Source organism: Amphiprion ocellaris, chromosome 12 (assembly GCF_022539595.1).
Source record: "Amphiprion ocellaris isolate individual 3 ecotype Okinawa chromosome 12, ASM2253959v1, whole genome shotgun sequence".
NCBI lineage: Eukaryota > Metazoa > Chordata > Actinopteri > Pomacentridae > Amphiprion > Amphiprion ocellaris.
In genome coordinates this window covers 18,657,050-18,680,309 of record NC_072777.1, presented here as the reverse complement: position 1 = coordinate 18,680,309, position 23,260 = coordinate 18,657,050, and the positions used below count along the sequence as shown (strand labels likewise).

General features: G+C 38.4%; 1 protein-coding gene across 2 annotated transcripts in view; it reads left to right on the top strand.

Moving 5' to 3' along the window:
- Window positions 1–23,260, top strand: part of rgs6 (regulator of G protein signaling 6) — a 136,168-nt gene that overhangs the window by 104,794 nt on the left and 8,114 nt on the right. For both annotated transcript variants that reach the window (XM_023271747.3, XM_055016155.1), the window contains exons 3-14: window positions 586–682; window positions 3,146–3,196; window positions 5,919–6,025; window positions 8,643–8,694; window positions 10,861–10,925; window positions 11,137–11,213; window positions 13,085–13,166; window positions 13,335–13,409; window positions 13,682–13,783; window positions 14,174–14,235; window positions 16,881–16,991; window positions 18,662–18,787. In XM_023271747.3, coding sequence (XP_023127515.2) covers window positions 586–682; window positions 3,146–3,196; window positions 5,919–6,025; window positions 8,643–8,694; window positions 10,861–10,925; window positions 11,137–11,213; window positions 13,085–13,166; window positions 13,335–13,409; window positions 13,682–13,783; window positions 14,174–14,235; window positions 16,881–16,991; window positions 18,662–18,787 — 1,007 coding nt within the window. The remainder of the gene's footprint in view (window positions 1–585; window positions 683–3,145; window positions 3,197–5,918; window positions 6,026–8,642; window positions 8,695–10,860; window positions 10,926–11,136; window positions 11,214–13,084; window positions 13,167–13,334; window positions 13,410–13,681; window positions 13,784–14,173; window positions 14,236–16,880; window positions 16,992–18,661; window positions 18,788–23,260) is intronic.

Sequence of the window (23,260 nt, the reverse complement as noted above, 5' to 3'; positions counted from 1 at the left end):
AAAAATTTACAAGCAAGTTATGAAAAACAAGTGCATGTTGTGGAGTCGACCTCAAGAACCCACAGTTTGGATATAACAGCGCCCAATGAGATTAACTTGGTTCATTTCCAATTTTTCCGCAACATATTCCATGCAAAAGGTGAAGAGTAAAGAAAAGCCTTTTCACCCAATTCTGTACAGGGCATATGGAACAGAAAGCAACAGGTGATCTTGTGAATGGAGAGAGTAAAGATCAGCACTTTTCTGTGCAATTAGAGAACAAATGTAGGTGGGCAGTAGTCCAACTATTGCCTTGTATATGAAAGTACACCAATGATGGATCCTTTGGGTGGCTATAGCTGGGCATCCCACCCAAGAGCATAACTCGCAGTGGTGTATCGGCACATTACAGTTCGTAACAAACCTCAGAGAAGCATGGTAAACAGTGTCAACCATTCAAAGACATTGAGCAGAAGCATTCATGTACAAAAGATCTCCGTAATCCAACACAGACAAGCCACTTTTTTGCATTAAAAGAAAAACACAACTTGAATTGCTTTTTAAATTATCGTTACTATCTGTCTGTCTTCTGTCTTTCTCCTATAGATTGAAGACATCGTCACTCGCATCCAGGATGAAACAGAGGGTGTGCCCATCAGAACTGTCAAAAGTTTTATGACCAAAATCCCAAGTGTTGTTACAGGTAAGAAATGGAGGGAAAATGACATTGAGATGTCAGACTGACAGAGACAGACCCTGCACTGTACAAACATTAGTTGTAAAAGTGCACCAGTGATGGACAGTGAGTGCCTGGGGAACAGAGATGAGTCAAAGAAAAGGAGGTCATGGAAATACTCTGAGATCCTCCATGTTTCTCGAAAGCTGCAAGATGACACTTTAGTCACTTGTTTCCAGGGTATTTTATTCAGGGAAAGTACTTTGATTTGTCATGAGTTTGTCAGGAGCTGGGGGCAGAGATCAGTACATTTTAGCTTCCTAAGGAGGAAGAGTCTTTGTTGAGCCTTCTTTACTAGGTGAGCTGTGTTCAGGGACCAGGTCAGGTCAGATGTAATGTGGACACCCAGGAACTTGATGTTGTCAACAGGCTCAACCGCTTCCCCTTGAATGAGGAGAGGAGCGTGCTCTGTCATCCTGGACCTCCTGTAGTCCACGATGACCTCCTTTATAATATCAAATTGTTGTTTTTACACTCAGATTAAACAAGTGAAATACATTTGGTGATTATAAAGCTTTAGAGCTGTTTGTAAGCTTATTTCCTCTTATTTAAACAAAAAATAGCTAGTCTTTCTGCTAGTTAAGTTATCTAACAACTGACTGTAGCCTCATAAATGGATACATATGACAGTAATCTTCTCTTTTTGCTCTCAGCCAGAAAAAGCATTTTCATATTCCCTGAATAAAATCTTGAAATTAGATCTGAGTAAACATCTGAAAACCATTTTGTGAGCTATGCTGCACTTATCATCACCACTTTTTAGATTGTGATGGTGTTGGAGAAGCTAAACAGCCTAGATCTCCAGCTGAGTCACAGCCTCACATCCAAATCACAGTATGTGTAGTGGCTGCATTTCACTCTGTTGACGGTGCTGCACTGTTTCTTCTGCAATGGTTTTCTGAAGAATAGCTGAAGGGAAAGTGGGAGGACAACATATGATTAAATGTTTGGAAAAACAATTGTGAATGTGAAAATGGAATGAATAATGCTGTCCTCCTACTGTCAAGGTGCCCTTAAGCAAGGCAATCAGTCCCCAACTGTCTCAGTAGAGCTGAGACTACAGGTGTCAGTGTACTAAACTTCCTTGAGGTGAAAACACACAGCACGTTCATAATTTAGAAATGAACTTTGAAAATCTAAAATTATAAAATCATTAATAGCTAGCTGAACCTGTCAGGTAGGGACAGATGTTAGCCAACTCACCTTCTGGCTGTAATCGCTTGGATTGAGAATCTAAATCACTTTAAGGGGCTGGAGTCACAGTGGGAGGTTTTCACATTCCCCAAACAAATGATGAAAACAAAGTAAGGCTATTAAAATTCTCCCTGTATCCCCCCAGCCTTTGCATTTATGGAAAATGCATTACCCCAATATGCCATAAGCAGAGCATATCAATAAACACAATTACTATAGCAGCAAATAGATGTGCAGAGCAGGAGCTGAACCATTTGCAGTTGAGTGCCGATGGCCAGGAAACTAATAAATGATGGGAAGTTAAACATCATTCCATTCGGGGAAGCAGAGGAGAAGCACAAATGAGATGATGCTCTATCTCCACTGTAATAAAAAAGGCCTTTAAGGATGTTTACCTAGCAGACCTATTACATAAAGTAATGTGAAGTCTCTAAACATTCATCTCCTGAGCAACAGTGGCATGAGATACATTTACATTTTAGCAATGTTGTAGTTAGTTGGCTCTTTTAACATTTATTGCTTCAGATGAAATTGTAAAAAAAGATTTATTATTTCTTCATTTGATGGCTTGTTTTGGAAATATTTCATGAAAGAAGATAATCTAGTGTAAAGTTAACAAGCTAACAAGATGTTTTCTGTTGCACATAATTTCCTGCTGTCTTTTATTTTATCAGTGTTAGTCTATTCCCTTTATTGTATTTATTTATTTATTTATTGTGGAAGAGGAATGGAAATGGTAATGGGAAATGTTTGCATATTTACATTTTTCTTTAAAATGATGTAAAAAAAATTGCACTACAACTATTTCTTTGTAACCGTACACCATGTACACTACCGTTCAAAAATTTGGGGTCACATAGAAATATCCTTATTTTTGAAAGAAAAGCAGTTTTTTTTTCAATGAAGATAACATTAACTTAATCAGAAATACAGTCCAAACATTGTTAATGTGGTAAATGACTATTCTAGCTGGAAACAGCTGATTTTTTATAGAATATCTACATAGGGGTACAGAGGTCCATTTCCAGCAACCATCACTCCTGTGTTCTAATGGTGCATTATTTTAGCTAATCATGTTGAAAGGCTAACTGATGATTAGAAAACCCTCGTGTAATTATGTTAGCATATGAATAAAAGTGTGAATATTCATGGAAAACATTAAATTGTCTGGGTGCCCCCAAGCTTTTGAACGGTAGCCTAAGTGTCATTTATCTCTCCCTGTCTTACCTGATTCAGGTACAGATATTGTACAGTGGCTGATAAAGGACCTGTCCATTGAGGACCCAGGTATGTTCTAGAAAATGACACCAGACTGTACTGTGGCATACAAGTTTAAAGGCTACAGCCTCTTGTGTCAGCAGAAATCCAGTACAGCTGTAGCAAAAGATTCAGTCGGTGCAACATTTCCCAGTTTACAGTTTTTCTCAATTGATAAGATATTGTTCCTGAAAAATAGCACACCTTTCCCAACACACTGCGCACTATTTTTTTAATTTGAACACAATTCACAAAGCACTGCACACTTGTGTCAAAAGCACACTTTATTGTCAAAATCTGAACTTTGTTTTCAAAATTAAGACACACAAAGCAAAACTAGGACACTGCACTGCTAAATACAAAACACTCTTCTCTCACCGTGTTTTCACATGAAGTGTAAAAAAATGATACAGTTCTCAAAAATGACAACTTTAACACAAATGCATCCTATAAATGAATCAGAGGGGGCCATTGCAGTGCCTGACTCTACATTTCAAAATAAAAATAATGTTAGACAAAAAATACAGCACTGTATTGTATACAGTACAGTATGCAGATATTTACACCACATCTGCATCAGTTCTTTCAGCCTGGTCAGACCACAGGACCTCATCAGCATCACTAGCTATGTTTTCTCTGGAAACAAAGACCTAGTGTGTCTGATCCATCCCTGACATGCAGCAACAGAAACATCATCACATGCCAAGACCATTGATTGCAAGAGATTTTCCCAAAGTATGGCTGCTGCTCATATACCTTCCACCTCCATGTAGAGAAGAATTCTTCTATAGGATTCAGAAAGGGAGAATATGGTGGCAGAAAAACCACAATAACTTGAGGGTTCATATTGAAACATTCCCGAATCAATAGTCCTCTATGAAAACTAACATTGTCCCAGACAACAACAAAAACCGTGTCTTCTTGCCAAAACGCCCTGCTGCACCGTGTCAGTAGACCCTCTAAGTCCATCTAGGAAAGTCAACAAATGCTGGGTGTTCTATGGGCCCAGAAGTGTGTTACAGTGAATTACTCCAAGATTGCTTATTGCAGCACAGAGGGTTACGTTGCTCCACACTGACCTGGAACGTTGACTATAGCCCATTTTCCAGTGATGTTTCTCCATCTTCTCCTCTTGGCCAGGTTGAAACCAGCCTCATCAACATAGATGTATTCATGTGTATCATCAGAATCCAACTGAAAAACTCTCTGGAACAAACGCACACAAAACAGAAAAAGTCAGTCATGTACACTTTCTGTAATTTTACCAGCACTTGTGAACCAGAATTATGCATTAGATTTTTTTTACAGTATTCTTAGAACATTTCTGACTGCTTGTATTGTTACAGTATAGACATGTCACTGAAGTGACAAACAACATTTACATACCATGTAAAGTAGTCCAAGACCAGGTCCAGGTTCTGGTTCTGGTTCTGGCTGTGGTCTGGGTCGTCCACGTCCTCTTCTTCCAACATGACCTCTTGCTCCTCTGACATCCATTCTGAACAGCTAATTCTGCTTCCTAGCAGGTTTTATAGTTTGCAGTTCATTGGCAAAAGTGTTTTCAGTTTTGACCTGTTGTGTCTTAACTGTGACAGCAGTGTTGGAACAGTGTCCCAATTCTGCTTCCTAGTGTTCACTTTTTGAAAAATGTGTGCTATGAGTGAAAAGTGTGTTCAAATGAGCAAAAAAACTTGTTCAGTCTTTTGCAAAAAGAGTGCAAAAGTTTTGGAAACTGTGTGCAAACCATGAATAGTGTTCAAGGTTTTGACAGCAGAGTCTTGTGAAATGTGTGCAGTCAGTTGGTGGCTGTGTGCAGTGAATGGAATTTAGTGTCTTATCAACTGAGAAAAACTGTAAGTTCAGATTATCGAGAAAAAAACATTGATTTGAAGGCCTGAGTGCCCTTATTGTGGTTGTCAACCACTACAAGGTATATCACTGTACAATATGAAATACAGAGTACGTTTATCCTCATGTCAAAAACTAAGTAAAAAATGAATAACGTGAGTTTCTGAACAACAGCAGTCCAGCTCATTAAAAGATCAGACACAGTGTGTGGGAGGTGCTGTAGGTCTTCTTTAAAAAGTTAGTCTAGCTTTTCATCAATGGCAATATTGATTGGTTTGTTTACAATATATACAAGTTTACAGTTAGTATTTGCATTGGTTTCTACCATTTCTACTGACACACTGAGTTACAGAAAGTCAAAGATTAGCAGCAGATAATTAAGTATTAAAAGTTTTGAGGAAAGCAGTGCAGAAACAACACAGACTGAACAAGAAAAGAAGCAAACTAGAGTTTTATTAAAAATAGCAACTAGATTTTCGTGTGAATTTGTTGTTTAGCTGACCTAACCCGTGGCATGGTGGTGGGAGAGCAGTGTTTATTGTTGGTCCAGTAGCCCACGTCCTGGACAATGAATCAATCACTGAGTCATCCCAACCACCCCGGCTCAGAATCTTTTTGAAGAAGTCCAATTTATATTCAAAGATTTAAATTGACAATGTAAAAATATATACATTTGTGGTAACTCTCCAAATCTTCAACTTGACAAAATCATCATGTTAAGATTGTTGATTGTGGCAGCTGGTTTACTGTATTATATCTTATTCCAGTCTATCACTTTCATGTGTGTTGAATTTTATATCATTGTGTGTATTTTGTTTCTACTGAGTAAGCTTCGTATATTGTATTGCAGATAGCATGTTTTGTAGTGAGGAGCCTGCTGTGATTTTCTCTGTTCCTCTTACAGCTGAGGCCATGCATATGGGGAGTCTCATTGCAGCTCAGGGGTACTTCTTCCCTATCTCAGACCACGTCCTCTCCCTCAAAGACGATGGCACTTTCTACCGTTTTCAGGTGAGCAGAAACATGTAGGGATAAAGACCCAGAGGAGGCTACAAGAGAAGTAGCGTCATTAACTTTTTAGATAGTTTATGACTGAATCTATGTGCACAACCTATTAAGTACCATGACAGTTTGCTTTTAGGAACTCTGTGTAGGGTTAGCATTTATAAACACTACATTAAATCAATCAGAAATACAGTCTAGACATTGTTAATGTGGTAAATGACTATTCTAGCTGGAAACGACTGATTTTAAACGGAATATCTCCATAGGGGTACAGAGGAACATTTCCAGCAACCATCACTCCTGTGTTCTAATGCTACATTGTGTTAGCTAATGGTGTTGAAAGGCTAATTGATGATTAGAAAACCCTTGTACAATTATGTTAGCACATGAATAAAAGTGTGAGTTTTCATGGAAAACATGAAATTGTCTGGGTGACCCCAAACGTGTGAACAGTAGTGCATATATTTTAATATTTATTTTTTTTTGAAACATTCAGTCACAGCAGATTAATTTGGGTGAGAGATAAAAAAAATTTTATTAGGTGGTGTTAATGTACCATCATTAGATAGATTAGTTTAGGGTTCTCCTGTTGTGGTCGGTCCATCATTTGGTTGACAGTTAATGTCCATGAATGTAGGAATGTTGGTAATTTCAATGAGTTTTACTTTGACTCATCATCATGTCACTATTTTAAGTATTCCAAAATTTTAATGTTTAATAGATTGCCTTTGTGTATAGTGTAGTTGCTAGAACTGTCCCTGCAAAATCTATTTCAGTGTTGTTTTTTGGGGGAAAAGACAGGTACTATTTCAGGTACCTAAACAAACTGCTGCGTTGGGCTCTATACTAACTGGTTAAACTAAGAGAAGACGATTCTGATCGATAAACTTGCAAAGGACAAGAAATGCCATTTTTCTGCCCTCATGATACACCTGTCAAGTAGTCATTTCCTAACATCCTCATCGTCAGTGTAAAATTCACTGTAGAGGCTAACATACCAGACATCCACTGTCCTATTTTCTCAGTGTTCATTGAACTGGACTTACATCCACTGACTACCATTAGTCATTGTGTTGGTGCACTTAGAGTTAACATTGCAGTTAAAGGGTTTGGATTCTATACACATCAGCGGAAAGACAAAGGATGAAATGGGCTGTTCCTGTTAATGTTCACACCACTTTGTGCCCATCTATCCTGAGTTCCAGCAGTAGAAAGACACTTATTGTCTAAAAAGCAAGAATTCCCATTACTGTCTGTTATTTTAAACAGATTACAGTACTGTGTCTTTCCTCCAATAACCTAAAACTGCTCTGCTTCTTTTGTATCACACATAATCTTACACTAATTCCTTCTCTTCATTCTCGATTATTGTGTGAGATACCAAAAAATTCTTGATCAGACTTAAAGGTTGATCTAATTGTTGGAGCATTTACTTGGGCTCCGTGACTATCCCTATCAGTCACTGAAGATTACTTTCTCTGTTATGGAATTACAACAAGGCAATCTTGATCTTGGTGACAAAAGCCTTGTTCACTGTCTACAACTTCTTCTGTACAATGCTGGAATCCTGTGACCCTATTAAAAATGAATGCTGATCTGTTCAAATATTCATCAAGCGAGCAGGGGAAGCAAGTCCGAGTTCAGGCCGAGTAGGCAACTACCAAGGCCTGACAAACTGCATAGTGTAGTAGGGTAGTATACTACAATTAATCTCATCAAGGCACAAGAAAGAAACTCAAGGACATTTTCTGCCTGATAGTACCACCAGAATCATTATGCAGCTTGTTTTATCCTGAATTCACTAATTTAAAAAAAGGAAACAATGTATTCAAATTCCCAATTCAGGAATAGCAAGGCAGCACTTGATGAGATTAGAATGATCTTCATGTAGCATCTTCTGGTTGAAGGGCTGAATGTTCACCAATGCAGGAGGAGCAGTTTATTTAAAGCATACAGCAGTGCTTTGACCTTGGTTCTCCTCCTTCAAAGCAAAGTGGAAAAGAAGATAGGAAATGAAGGAGGAGTGTTGTCTGCTTGGCACAAAAGCTTCATAAGGATAATCACCACTCATTAGCATTTCATTTTGGAGGTAAATGAAGTGCAAGACAAAAAGAAAATAGGGAAATCATAACAATTAACATCAAGTAATATCTCTTCTCACTGAAACAAATACAAATGTTTGTAAAGCTGACCGCGCAAGTTATGCCAAATAACAGGTCCTGTCAGCAGCTGTTCTTTGCCTGCTCCTTTTCTTGTTCTGCCTTCCCATTTTATTATTTTCCAGGAGTCTTTTTTTGTTCATTGTGTTGCTGCAGTACTTTCACGCCTCTGCAGCAACCCTAGAGTGCTTCTTACTGGTAGAAAAGTCTTAGCAGTCAGCTGTTCTTATTCCATTCAATCCTGATAATAAAAATATTTTGATTGCTTACATAGCAGAGCAAAGCAATCATGTGCACTGCTGTGTCTCAGAGGCAAACAAGTGTCTCGTAAAGGTCATCTTCATCACTGCACTTTTGTCAGCTTGTTCTGACTCATAGATTGTGGTCTTTCAGGTTCAGCAGACAATCAGTAGCAATGCATCATGACTTTTGACTCACACATTTTTACTTTGTTTCCCCCTCAGGCACCATATTTCTGGCCATCCAACTGTTGGGAGCCTGAGAACACAGACTATGGTGATTCTTCAGGGAATTCCTTAACCTTTTTGTATTTTTTAGAAAACATTTTACCATGTCAGCTGATGCTGTGCCTCCTCGAAAAAGTCATGTTTTCAGTGTCATGTATCTGTTTCACTGTAAGCAGGATTACACAAAAACTACCACGTGATGAAACTCGGTGGAGAAGTGTAACAGAGACAGGAGAAGAATCCAATAAATAAAAATTTAAACACTAATGCTCAGTCATAAAATTTATTAAACAGGTTTTAAATAGCAATATAATACTACTACACAGAACTAAAATACTATAATGTAATACTGCATTTGAGGTAGGGCTGATACAGTTGCTCTCAGTAAAAGCCTGAATTTTTAAAAAAAATCATTCTATCTACTTTGGTTCAATTCTGTACTTTTAGACAATTCTCTAGATGCAAATTACCTTTCACGAAATATTGTTGGTGTATGAAGTCTGTAGATTTAATGCTTATGAGGCATTAGACTGAGCACAAACTACACCACCAGTATCAGCAGAATTTAAATTACCACCAACAGCAGCTGTAGGATTACTCTTCTGTGAATGGATTCTGTCAGTCTAGTCAGCACCTCAAGAAATCTTGTTATGAATCTTGTTTTATTTTCACTAAGCAGCATCAAATTAAATAACAAGAAAAGCACTCAGAGAGCGCAGCACTCTGCCAAGGCTGCTCAGTCGTATGATTTCCGATGGATGAAACCTTTAAAAAAAATTGTGGTCTGCAGCGGTGGATTTGTAGCAGGATCACAATCATGAAGGCATGCTGACGTAGTGTTCACTGGTAGTCATAGTTACAGTGACGCCATGATACAGAAATCTTTAAGAAATCCATGGATCCAGCCTTTAAACCGCATCACTGCCAAAATCTAATCACTTGGTCCTTGTGTTATTTCTGACCTTCTCTGAAAATTTCATCCAAATCCATTTTTCTGTTTTTGAGTAATGTTGCTAACAGACAAACAGAAAAAAACAATGCTGATTTTCACATAACTTAGTCGAGGCAGTAGCAAAGTAATGCTAATGTAGTGCAGGCGTAGTTAAATATTTGTTGACTGACTGTAGAAATCAACCCAGAGCAGGAAAAAATAGACTGTAAAAGTAACTGTCCTAGTGTCTACCTGCAGATTTAGAAAAGTGGCAACTAATTAGATATTCTACAGAAGTATATTTTGATTTAGTATAAACTGTATCATGTGGATATCAACCACTCATGTTTAACTCTCCTTACACAGTTTGACATTTCTACATAATCACAACTTCCGAAATAGCGAAAACCTATTGTTAAATTTTATATACTTGTTTACTGTGCAATAATATGTTATGCAATAATAGGCTGAATGTATTGTAGAGCTACTTTTTAGTGGTTAATTCTGCCTCAGCTACAGTTACAGCTTCTAGCCATGAAATGAGTCTATCATTCTGTGGTTCAGTGAGGAGTCGGAGCATCCAATCATGATTAAATTCTCTTTCAAAGGCTTTTACATTAATTGAAAGAAATAAAATTTAAAGTATGTGCATGCAACTTTAATCCTGAATCTGAATGGTGGGGACTGTCACCAGCAATGAAAGTTACAATACAGAGAGAAAATTACACATGTTGACGATAAATAGCATCAACAAGTCTGATAGCAATGTGAAGAATTAAAATGTGTGTTTCTGCATGGAAATGTAACTACAAAATAAGTTATACTGGTTTCTTTCAGTTTGGCGTACTGGCCTTCAAAAGCACATAATAATATATCCCAGTCAGTCAGTGTAAGCACAGGTTATGTCTGAGTGTAAATACAAGCAACCTTCCTCTGAGCTAACAACAAGCACTGTCATATGCTGTGGAGAGGAACGGCAGACAGGATTAGTCAGTCAGTGTTCCACCTCCTGCCTTTCATCCCGTCACAGAGGCACCCATGGCTGGACTTCAGTGCTCAGGAACTTAGTAGCTCTCCACACTTTGTCTCATAATCCTGAAGCAACAGGTACAGTAGGTGGACAGGCAGCTGTAAACTGATCACACTCCTTCCCATGTGTGGTGAGAGGTGAGGTAGGTACTTAGGGAATGATAGATGCACAGATGAGTGGATAAATGGAGGGAATACAGTTAAATTCCAGTCTTTAATCCTCTCTCTCTCTCTCTCTCTCTGTCTCTCTCTCAGCTATCTACCTGTGCAAGCGGACCATGCAGAATAAGACGAGGCTGGAGCTGGCAGATTATGAGGCGGTAAGCACTCAACAGTTCCGCTGAGCTGTTATTTCTTACTATTGATCTATGTGTCAAACTTGGGGCTGAAAAACCCAACCTCTTAAAGGCCAGACAGGTGTGTGTCCATGATGATATCAGATTTAAACAGCATCTCAGAGCGGACTCAAACTCTAACACTCTGAAATGTCTTATGATCTAGTTTTAACATTATTTTTTCTTTGTTTATCAGGAGAACTTAGCCAGGCTGCAAAGAGCCTTTTCCAGGAAGTGGGAGTTTATCTACATGCAGGCTGAGGCCCAGGTCAAGTAAGTGTGCTTTGTTACCAAGGCAACACATAACACATGAAACTACAGTGCACACACTGATGCCATTCACACCCAAAGTAAAAAAAAAAAAAAAAAAACACAATTTCAATGTGACCTCCCATATCATGAGCAGTGATTGTTTCTGACAGACTCCATTAACCCTCCTGTAATGGAGTTTCATGCAAGATTACCTATGCAGTTTTCTCAGGTCACAGTGGGTGTACTGTTCTTTGTTTCTCAGGTAGATACTATGTAAAAAAAAAAAGTTTTTTTTAAACCAGCAGTGATAGACAGTAGACCTCTGGAACACATGGAAATCAGAAAACAGAGACAGATGAGGAAGAAAAGACATATAGAATGCTGCAGCTAGCATTGCTTATTTTTGTCACCTGCCTTCACCAAAGTTCAATTCAATTCAATTCAGTTTTATTTATATAGGGAAAATTCACATAGTAAGGTAAAGACCTGACAAAATTATAGAGAGAAACCCAACAAATCTAAATGATTCACTTTGAGCTGCTCTTTGGGGACAAAGAGAAAAAAATCCCTTTTACTGATCTGCCTCGACCAGGTGGAGTATAGGTAAAGAGGAGGGAGAACCTGACAACAGAAAAGAAACAGACAAACAACATATTAGAGAAGAAATATCTCTCTGGAGGTTTGCGAGGCCAGTAACTACTGATCAGGGGCATGTATCTCTGCAGCCTGAGACACCCCTGCAGAGATGATAAAACACATATAAGAGGGGAGAGGAAACAGAAAGTTCATGATATGTAATGTGTTTTGTAACTATATGGACAGAGAAGAAGAGGAGAGGAGAGGTACATCATGGGAAATCCCCCAGTGGGCTAAGAGCAGCACAACTAAGGGATGGTTCAGTGTGCTCTGAACAACCCTAACTAACTATATGATTCCAGTGAATTCCAAAAATAACTTCTTGTCTCCAAGACCGACACAAAACATTTAGACCCCTTCATGACTTTTTTCTGCTTGCATGAGGTTACTTTTTCATCACTGGCTCCACAAGGTCACACAGAACAATTTTAACAATCTTAATGTTGTAGATGAAATACAGGATGTAAGACATAAAACACATCAGACCATACAGCATCTGAAATAAGATTAATTCAGATTCTGCATATCTCTGAACACCTTCTTACAGTGGCAACCTGGTGCTAGGCTGATGAGTAGTTTATGACAAAAACTCAATTTAAAAACTAGTGGACTACAGTAAAGTACATCCATCCATCCATCCATCCATCCATCCATTATCTTCACACCTCTTAATCCTTATTAGGGTCGCGGCGGGCTGGAGTCTATTCCAGCTGACTTAATGTGAAGGCAGGGGACACCCTGGACAAGTAACCAGTCTATCACAGGGCTACACATAGGGACATCAATCACACTCACATTCACATCTACGGACAATTTAGAGTCACCAGTTACCGTCAGCATGTTTTTGGACTATGGGAGGAAGCTGGAGTATCTGGAGAAAAGGTACTTATCGTTCGGTACTGTTCATCAGTATTTGAACAGTACCAAACGATAAGCATTGTTTCACATCAAGTTTACATCCAGTTTTCTGGTGTACTTGCTGCAGATCTATTTGCAGAGCAAATCATACTATTAAACTGTAACTGTTGTAAGGACAAGAGCACAACATTATCTGTATCTTACAAATAGAAGGCAACTGACAACACTGGACCCTTCTGAGCTTCAATATTGCAAAAAAACCCTAGGAGACTTTCTCACACTTTACAGTCTCCAGACGATCCCTCTCAGCTTCTCAGCTCTCAGGCCTGATCGAACGCTACATGTAATGCTGAAGCTTGGAAAGGTGTATTTCTCACAGATACTCATCTCATCTACAGGATTGACAGGAAAAGGGATAAATCTGAGAGGAAGATCCTTGACAGCCAGGAGAGAGCCTTCTGGGACGTCCACAGACCAGTGGTAAGCCGCTGTCTGTATGTGAGATTGCAGCTGCCTACCACATTCCACATCTTCCCATCTGTGTTCTCTCTCGTTCCTGTCTTTCTGCAAAAAGAAACCTGAGGTGTGATATTTAAAATCACCAGTATTGAAAGAAATCATACTGTTTTGCTTATTTTTTTTCTCCAGCCTGGATGTGTAAACACCACAGAGATGGACATCAGGAAATGTAGACGCATGAAGAATCCTCATAGAGTTAAGAAGGTAAAAGCTTAGATGGAAAGGTTGTGAAACTAACCCCCGTAAAGCTGTTCTTTCCTTTTTCTTTCCCTTTTTGTGCCTTGAAATATTTCTTTTTTTTAAATTGGTGGGCACAAGTTAATAAAACATAAAAACAGCAAAATTAAAGTTGAAATTTCCCCTTTAATTTTCACCACAATGCAGTGTGGTCGTAGCTTTAATGCCTTTTCACTTTGCAAGAAAGCATTATTCCTTCTCTATGTTACTTGTTCCATCCTCCTCTCTCATCGTTCCAGTCGGTGTATGGTTTGGCTGAGGAGGGAACACAGTCTCAAAGTCCCGTTCAGACTCCCTCACACCACTGCAGGAAAGGCACCAAGGAGGATGTGGAGAAAGAGGTGAATGTTCGTTCAAATGTTGTAGATCACTGAAGAATTTGCCAAATATTGTGAATTAATAGAAGATTTCAACATTAGTGCTATGTCTGCTTCGTACTCCACAAGATTTCATAGCCACAGACCCATTACAGAGAAGACTGGCAACACTTGCACTGCATTTTATGTTGGAGAAATTTTGTGGAAAAACTGCTGCATTTCTTTCTGGCACAAGTAGGTTTTTATTATGAGAAACGGAGGCATTAACAATGCGACTGACTGAGATAGACTTTGCCAACCAGCTCAGATTCGTTCAATCATTACGGTTGTTCAATCACTTACGAGACCATTTCTTGCTGTTCTGTTAGAAAACCAGCAGAAACAAACTCTGACTCCAGTTGTTTCCTCTTTCAGATCCTATTTCTTAACACACAACTAGATCGTCACCGTATGAAGATGTCCAAGGTTGCTGAAAGGTAGAACAAACTCACCTCTCACAGTTTATGTTTATGTCTTTATGTTTTCTAATAAAGAAAACTCATCCTCATCCTTTCCCATCTACTATGTTGTCCTTCGTTATGTTTAATCAGACAAACCTGTGCACCACTGTCTTACTTCTTACTTTGTTTAGGGGATAGATGAGGATTTCTGAGGAGGGGGGTTCCTTGTCCAGTGAGGTAAAGGCAGAGCAGAGACTGTAAACAATAAAATAAGGGACAATTTAGTAGAAAGTAGTTTGACACAAAATTCTGCACTTATTGATGTGAATTTCCCAGAGTAACAAAGGATTTGGTCCTGGAAAGATGAGTTTCAGGTGAATTTTCTGAAAATTACTTTTTAATGTTGCACCACAGTGAAATTCCATTCACATACTGGAGTCAGATCTCAAATTAAATCTACCTATACAGCCAGATTCCAATAAGGAGAAGCCAAAGCATTCTCATTTTTGTTTCCATTTCATTTCCTTTTGGTGATTTGGATAAAACATTTAAAATAAATGTCCATCCATCCATTATCTATACACCACTTAATCCTCATTAGGGTCACAGGGGAGCTGGAGTCTATCAGCTGACTTAGAGTGAAGGAAGGAACAGCCTGGACAGGTCACTAGTCTAACACAGGGCTACATATAGAGACAAACAATCACACTCACATTCACACGTACGGACAATTTAGAGTTACCAATCAACCTCAGCATGTTTTTGGACTGTGAGAGGAAGCCGGAGTACCTGGAGAAAACCCACACATGTACAGGGAGAACATGCAAACTCCATGCAGACCGAGGATCTTCTAGCTGCAAGGCGAAAGTGCTAACCACTAAGCCACTGTGCAGCCAGTATCATATAAGCTTGTAATATTCAGCACTCACCTATAGTGTGATTGAATTGCTGTTTAAACAAGTCAGCTGCTAAACAAAGCACAATATAAATGTGTGAGTGAACTACTACTGATAGCAAACCGCTTCCTGATGAGTAAAAGCAAATCAGATTGCTTCATGGTTACAGCTTGTGCTTAGTCTGGTAAATAAATGTTTGTTTTAGGCATTTGTGTCTAATTGTTATTTAATTCAAAACCTTCTGGTGTCTCTTTAACTTTAAATGCCATTAAAAAAAAATCTGTTTTTTAATTGCCATAATTACTCTCTTTAAAACCACTGAAAGTTATGAATTGATCTGATCAGTCACTTTATAATAATGTGTACTGATACAAATGCTATATCAAATAACAAATGTGTAATCAATAGGGATCAACTCATGTAGATGCTTCAGGGCCAAACCCAATACAGTAAAATGATCTTTTTTGTGTCAAAATTGAAAATAGGCAAACTCCAAAGCAACAGCAACTTAAAGAAAACTTTCACGCAAAAGCAGATGCTTCACACCTAACCTTTTCTTTCATATTTTACGCAATTTACTTCTCAAAATGACATTTTGCAGTACATGTAAACAGGACAGGACATAAACATAGATGAAAATGATTTAGAAAATACAAAAAATCTCTACTGGCAACAAAGTGTGGCAGTGAGATTAAACAACGAAATTGGTGAAGAACAACCAATAAAACGAGGACCGAGACAGGGACGTGTGCTATCACCTGACCTGTTCTACTTGTACAGGGAAAACACCATGAGGAAAATACAAGGCTTACCTGGAGAATCCATCAGAGGTTATAACATAAATAACATATGTTATGCAGATGACACAATGCTGCTAGTGAACAGTGAAGAAAACTTGCAAACCATTGCATCCATAATTAATACAGAGAGCCAAAAACTTGGTCTGTCTTTAAACAGAAAGAAAACAGAAGTAATGGTAATTTAAAAAAATATATCATCCCAACCTGTAACATAGAATTAGACCAAGAAATACTGAAGCAGGTTCATCATTTAAAATATCTCGGTTCATGGATGACATCAGATGTAGAGTAGCAATGGCAAGAACAGCATTTATAAAAATAAAAAATATACTGCCAAATAAGAAAATCACAATTAACATCCCTGTAAGGACTCTCAGCTGTTACATTCTACCAGTTCTGATGTACGGATGTGAATCTTGAAACATAAATAACAAAATCACAGCAGCAGAGATGTGGTTTTACAGACGCAGGCTACGTATGTCTTACACGGACAGAATAAGTGATGAAGATGTTTTAAAATTACTAAACACAAATTATATGCAACTGATCAAAATTAGGAAACGGCAAGCAACATTTTTTGGACACATCATAAGGAAGAGGTCCTGGAATATATTGTCATAACTGGAAAAATTAATGGGAAGAGAGGTCGAGGCAGACAGAGAATAAACATGATAGACGGACTGACATCATGGCTACACATGGAACAGGCAACAGTTACAATTCAGAAAGCAAAAGATTAGATTAGAATGAGAAAAATGATTGCCTATGCTGAATGGCATGGCACTTGATTGATTGATTGATTGATTGATTGATTGATTGATTGATTGATTGATTGATTGATTGATTGATTGATTGATTGATTGATTGATTGATTGATTGATTGATTGATTGATTGTATATTTGTCTCTTAACTTCTGACCAACTGTGATCTCACCTTCCTCTGTCCTCTGTGCTGTGTGTGTTCATGTGTGTCTGTGTGTGTCAGTCTGATAACCTACACTGAGCAGTACATGGAGTATGACCCATTTGTGACAGCACCAGAACCATCCAACCCCTGGACCAGTGACGATCCCTCCTTCTGGGATCTGGAGGCCAGGTACAAAACCAGAAACCACATCAGCTTCACTTTCACAGCCAGGGAACTTTTAAGCCATTTTTATTGAATATTGATCTAAAGCCTGCTGAGAAAGAGTTCCTCATTTGATACTTAAATTGTGGTTAGTGTTTGCTTCAAAATGCATTTTAGCCGACACCATCACTCACACAGGAGTGTCACAATTCTATTTGCATTTCAGAAAGTCAGTGTAAGTCTGATATTTTTTTTCTCCCTTACTGTTATCATCCTCTCATGCAGACAAGACTGTCTTGAAGAAGTACACGGGGACTCATACACAATCTGATAAACTTTGCTTTGCAACCCAGCATTGAATAAAAGTCTGGAAATCTGGAAGTTATTTCTTTATTTGTTGATAAAGCTTATTAACTATGCTTAACATAATTACGGTTAAATGATCAAGACTCCCACCTATTTGAGACATCACACTGTGTCCATCCTTTAGTTTCTTTCATTTGGCTGCACCCAGACAGTGCTGTATAGTAAGTCAGGTTTACTCACCTTCCTAAGAAGACACTTTTATTAGTTACTTAATTTTATTTGTCTTATATGTTAATTAGCTGATGGGGGGAAAGCTTTTCAACCAGTTTTTAATACAAGTCTACTTTCTTAAAAAGTTTCATCATCATTTGCTTTATCAGCACATCGCACTAAGACAGAATAAATAATAAAGGATATTTAAGGTTGAGAATTTACAGGTGATCATTAGTGTGAGTGAGTGACTGGCCATCTTCTGATGTAGTGAAGGAAAGTATAGGTCACTGAGCTTACAATGAAACCAATTTAAAGAACTTACACTACCGTTCAAAAGTTTGGGGTCACCCGGACAATTTCATGTTTTCCATGAAAACTCACACTTGTATTCATGTGCTAACATAATTGCACAAGGGTTTTCTAATCATCAATTAGCCTTTCAACACCATTAGCTAACACAATGTAGCATTAGAACACAGGAGTGATGGTTGCTGGAAATGTTCCTCTGTACCCCTATGGAGATATTCCATTAAAAATCAGCCGTTTCCAGCTTGAATAGTCATTTAACACATTAACAATGTCTAGACTGTATTTCTGATTCATTTAATGTTATCTTCTTTGAAAAAACTGCTTTTCTTTCAAAAATAAAGACATTTTTAAGTGAACCCAAACTTCTGAATGATAGTGTATCAGTGTTTATGTTACAGTCAGTACTGGAGAAAGCCAAGTCACTGACCTGAGTTAGGATTACTGAGTAGTTCTTAAGAGATACAACGGTAGTGAAGAAGGTGGCCGCAGCTCTCAAGAAGTTGCACTCTGCTCTGAGCTCCTGATCTCTCTGAATTATGCGGGGATTAATTAGAGCAGACACATAATCATTGTGCCTAATGTAGCTTATTAATTCATGTGAATTGATTAATTGCAAGATAGGAGGAGATATTCTTAACAGACGTTGTAACGAGTGGGTTTCAAATGAACATTGCCACAGCTGTTTTAGCCTTCCGACATCCCAGACGCAAATCAGATTTTAGATTGGAAATTTTATTCCTTCCTCTGTATATAACAGCATATTGTGCGGGGGATGAATCCCTGTAATTTAATCTCTTCCAATGTCATTTTGATCTTGACCTATCTGAAGTAGTTTCAACTGAATCTCTCCATCCTCTCCTGTCTCTCAGTAAGGAGCCCAGTCAGCAGCGGGTTAAGAAGTGGGGTTTCTCTCTGGAGGAGGCCCTAAAGGACCCAGCAGGACAAGAGCTCTTCCTCAAGTTTCTGGAGTCAGAGTTTAGCTCAGAAAACTTGAGGTGAGTGCAAAAGATGCGTCAGTAAATACCTGCAACATATTCATATTATGGCATTTTGACCGGTTTATAAACATTGCCACAATTACTATTTTAAACACAGTGTTGTTGTGTGTGAGACACAATAGTGACCCCTTAAACTGAAAAGTTTGCTGTTTTGTCTGAAGATCCTCAGTTTACTGTCACAAAAGAGGTAGCTCTAATCACAATATTTAGACTATTTTCTTACTCAGGTTAAATAATCGATTATCAAAACAACTGAAAATTAATTCAGTAGTTGACAAGTAGTCGATTAATCACTGTATCGCCTATCGGTGTGTAGACGTAATTTTTGAGGGAATAAAAACGTCTGTGCACATGTGGACGAGACTGGAGTCTGTATTTGCAGATTAGGAGAAAACATCAGTTAACTACAGATTTTGAGGACCTTTAAATGGGAACAATAACAGAAATATTCTTCCTGGAAACCCTGAAATGTCTGTAACCTGCTATCCATGTCATATTGTGGGTAAAGTCAGTTACAACAGCTTGTTTAAAACCTTAAATAATTCTTCTTTCTGTGGTCAGGTAAAGAAAGCTTCTTCTGCATTATAAATCCAACTCAGTGTTGGTAGTTCATCTGGTAGCAGTGAAGCAGTTTAGCAGAACATGTGCGCATTTTTACTAGTAAGGAGAGCAAAACAGTTATTAAAAAGACTTCATTGCCCTGAAAAAAAAAAACAACTTTTTCGTTTTGGCATCCTTCGTGTTCCAGCATATCACCTGAACACTGTAAACACAGAAAAACAATTAAGTGAAGGTTTGCTAGTTCCCAGTTACCTGAAACCTTAAACACACAAAGAAAAGAACACTACCCACAGAAAGATAATGGCATTAGCACAAAATTCCCAGAAAACCAAGCATAGGTACAAAGGTCCTGTTGAGCTACATTGTTACACAGATTATCTTCGCACTTGGAGGTATAATTAATTTCTGATTTTGCTCAGCAAGATACATTTGTAACTGTTTCTTTAAGAATGTTTAACATAGTGAAACCTTCAACAGTGCGGAAAAAGGGGTAGAAAAACAATGAAATGCAGCTTCAGGAACTCCTGTTGGTAAATGGAGTATAAAAACAGCAGGACAGAGACACAAGAACATTACAAGACTGGAAAATAAATGAGTTACAACCAGAAAAGCATTCAAACTATAATGTCTACCTTCTTGGTAGATCTGTTATAAAATGTAAGATTAACTGTGGAGGTATTTGCTGAATGTCAAATTTCTAAAATACACTTCCTGTCCAAAAAAAGTCGCACACTCTAACATTTCACTGGACCGCCTTTAGCTTTGAGTACGGCACACATTCACTGTGGCATTATTTCGATAAGCTTCTGCAATGTCACAACATTTATTTCTGTCCAGTGTTTGATAAATTTTCTCCCAAGATCTTGTATTGATGATGGGAGAGTCGGACCGCTGCGCAAAGTCTTCTCCACCACATCCCAAAGATTCTCAATGGGGCTGAGGTCTGGACTCTATGGAGGCCAATCCATGTGTGAAAATGATGTCTCATACTTCCTCATCCATTCATTCAGAATGTGAGCCCCATGAATCCTGGCATTTTCATCTCGGAATATGCCCATGCCATCAGGGAAGAAAAACCCTGCGATGGAAAGACCTGGTCATTCAGTATATTCAGGTAGTCAGCTGATCAGATTCTTTGGGCACATAATGTTGCTGAACCTTGACGTGACCAACTGCAGCAACCCCAGATTATTATAATAATAATAATAATAATAATAATAATAATAATAATAATAATAATAATAATAATAATAATAATAATAATAATAATACATTTCATTTAAAGCGCCTTTCAGATTTGACAATCTGGAGGGTGTCACAGTTCCTGATGTCCGGGGGAATGAGTTCCAGAGCTGGGGAGCAGAGCGACTGAAGGCTCTGCTCCCCATGGTGCTGAGATGGGCAGAGGGGACAGTGAGGTGGATGGAGAAGGAGGATCTGAGGGAACGGGATGGAGTGTTGACAGAGATGAGGTCGGAGAGGTATGGAGGAGCGAGATGATGGATGGACTTGAAGGTGAACAGAAGGGTTTTGAATTGAATTCTTTGCTTGACTGGGAGCCAGTGTAGTTCTTGTAGGATGGGGGTGATGCGGTGGTAGGAGGGGGTTTTGGTTATGATATGGGTGGAAGAGTTATGAACGATTATAACACTGAACCCACAAGAGAACACCTCTCTTCTTACCCTGATGCGCCCATCACTTTGGAACAGGGTAAATCTGGACTCATCAGACCACATGACCTTCTTCCATTGCTCCAGAGTCCAATCTTTATGCTCCATAGCAAATTGAAGACTTTTTTTCTGATTAGCCTCATTGATCAGTGGTTTTCTTAGAGCTACACAGCTGTTTAGTCCCAATCCCTTGAGTTCCCTTCGCATCGTGCATGTGGAAATGCTCTTACTGTCACTATCAAACATAGGCGTGAGTTCTACTGTTGATTTCCTGTGATATGATTTCACAAAACGTTTAAATGATCTCAGATCACGATCTTCCAAGAGTTTGTTCCTCCTCCACATTTCTTCCTCTGAGATGATGGTTCACAACTATTCTTCAGGTTTTAATAATGAGTTGTAAGGTTCTTAATCTGATTTTAGTAGTTTCAGAAATGTCCTTAGTTGTTTTCTTTGCTTGATGCAGGCCAGTACATTGACCTTTCTGAGACAGATTAACATCCTTTCCATGACCACAGGATTTGTCTTCCGACACGGATGTTTAAGAAATGAGAAGCTACTCACTGCATCAGCTAGGATTAAATAAGTTGTTGCAGCTGAAACATATTCATCACTGCAGTAATTATCCAATGGAATGCTCTTGCCTATTTACTTGGGTAAAACCGGCAATTTTGTTTTGGACAGGCAGTGTATCACTCTGATGCCATGTGCATTAAGAATGAAGCTACTGAGAGCAGTCAGTTAGCATGGCTCAGCACAGTGCAGAAAAACAGGAGAAACAGCCTGGTATTGTTTAGCTTTTCAAGTAACTGCTTTGTTTAATCTAGCATTATTAATAATAATTATTTAGTTATATTTTTTGTTTAAGAAGTCAAACTGCAGTATTCATTTAAACCATTATGTTTCTGAAGGACAGAACACACAGCAGAACGTGTCCCTTTTTCTCACTGTGGGATCATCATTCACTGAAATCTAAAGTCCTGCACATCTATGGAAACAATACAATCATGGCTATAAGACGAGACAATTTCAATATGTCTTTTGTGCAGTATGACAAATTTATCCTGCCATATAAAGACTACAGATTTTTTTTGTGTTAGTTTTTTACAGGATCTGTGTCAAACAATATATTTTTGGAAAGTTTTCAACTTAAGTTTTTAGTTCCAGGACTGTTTGTTTTTGCACTTCCTGGGTGAATAATGGTACAATTTTGGGGATTTTTAAAAAGGTAACATGCCTTTTATACCTTAATGTGTGTGTGTTTGTTTAAACAGCTGAAAGTGTATCTTTTCCTCTAAATGAAAAAGTCTGTTGATTTTGTAGTTATTTCTTGATTCACAGAACAAATATTAAATTCATCCTTCAGTAGATGTACAGCTACACTACATCAGCCCTGTATGCACCAGAGCAGCAATAAGTTGGTAATTTTATAATGTGTGAGTGAAAGAGAAAGTGAGTGTCTCTGAAAGCTATAGCAAGAGAGAAGGAAAAACGTGTCGGGAATGAAAGTGTGGGGAATAAGTGATAGTATTGAGGTTGTTGATATCTCTGAGCCAGAGGGAGATAAAACACAGAAAAATACGCACAAACAGAAGGAGAGAGCATTCACACATATTACATTCACCCTCTGGCTTTCCCAGCAGCCTCCTCAGCCCTATCTCTCCATCTGTCTGGATTTCTGTCTGTGGACCTTTAATTGCTTTTGGTTTTATGAAGCAGCTTTCGGAGGAGCACTACAGAAAGCGAGAATGACAGTGAGTGAGAGAAACAGGCCCAGAGCTTTTTCTCTATAGATTGCAAAACCAGTCCACAGATAAATATAGCTACAAACTAATATTTGGGGCAAGTCATCAGTTGCTCTCTGCTGCCTCTAGTGTTCAACAAAGTCCGGTCTCATCATTTAATCTCGTTAAATATTTAAACTGTGTGTTTTTGCAACACGGTCATCATACATATGCTACTGGTCAAAAGTTTTAGAACGCCCCATTTTGTAGATTTTTTTTTTTTTTTTTAATTCAAGTAGTTCAAATCCAATGAATAGCTTGAAAAGGTACAAAGGTAAGTGGTGAGCTGCCAGAGGTTACAAAAAAGGTAAGGTTACCCAAAATTGAATAATAATGTACGTTTCAGAATTATCCAAAATGCCTTTTTCAGGGAACAAGAAATGAGTTAACAACTGAAAGATATTCTGCATCAATAGAGGTTGATCAAGTCTTGAAAGTTGGTGCTACCAAATCCT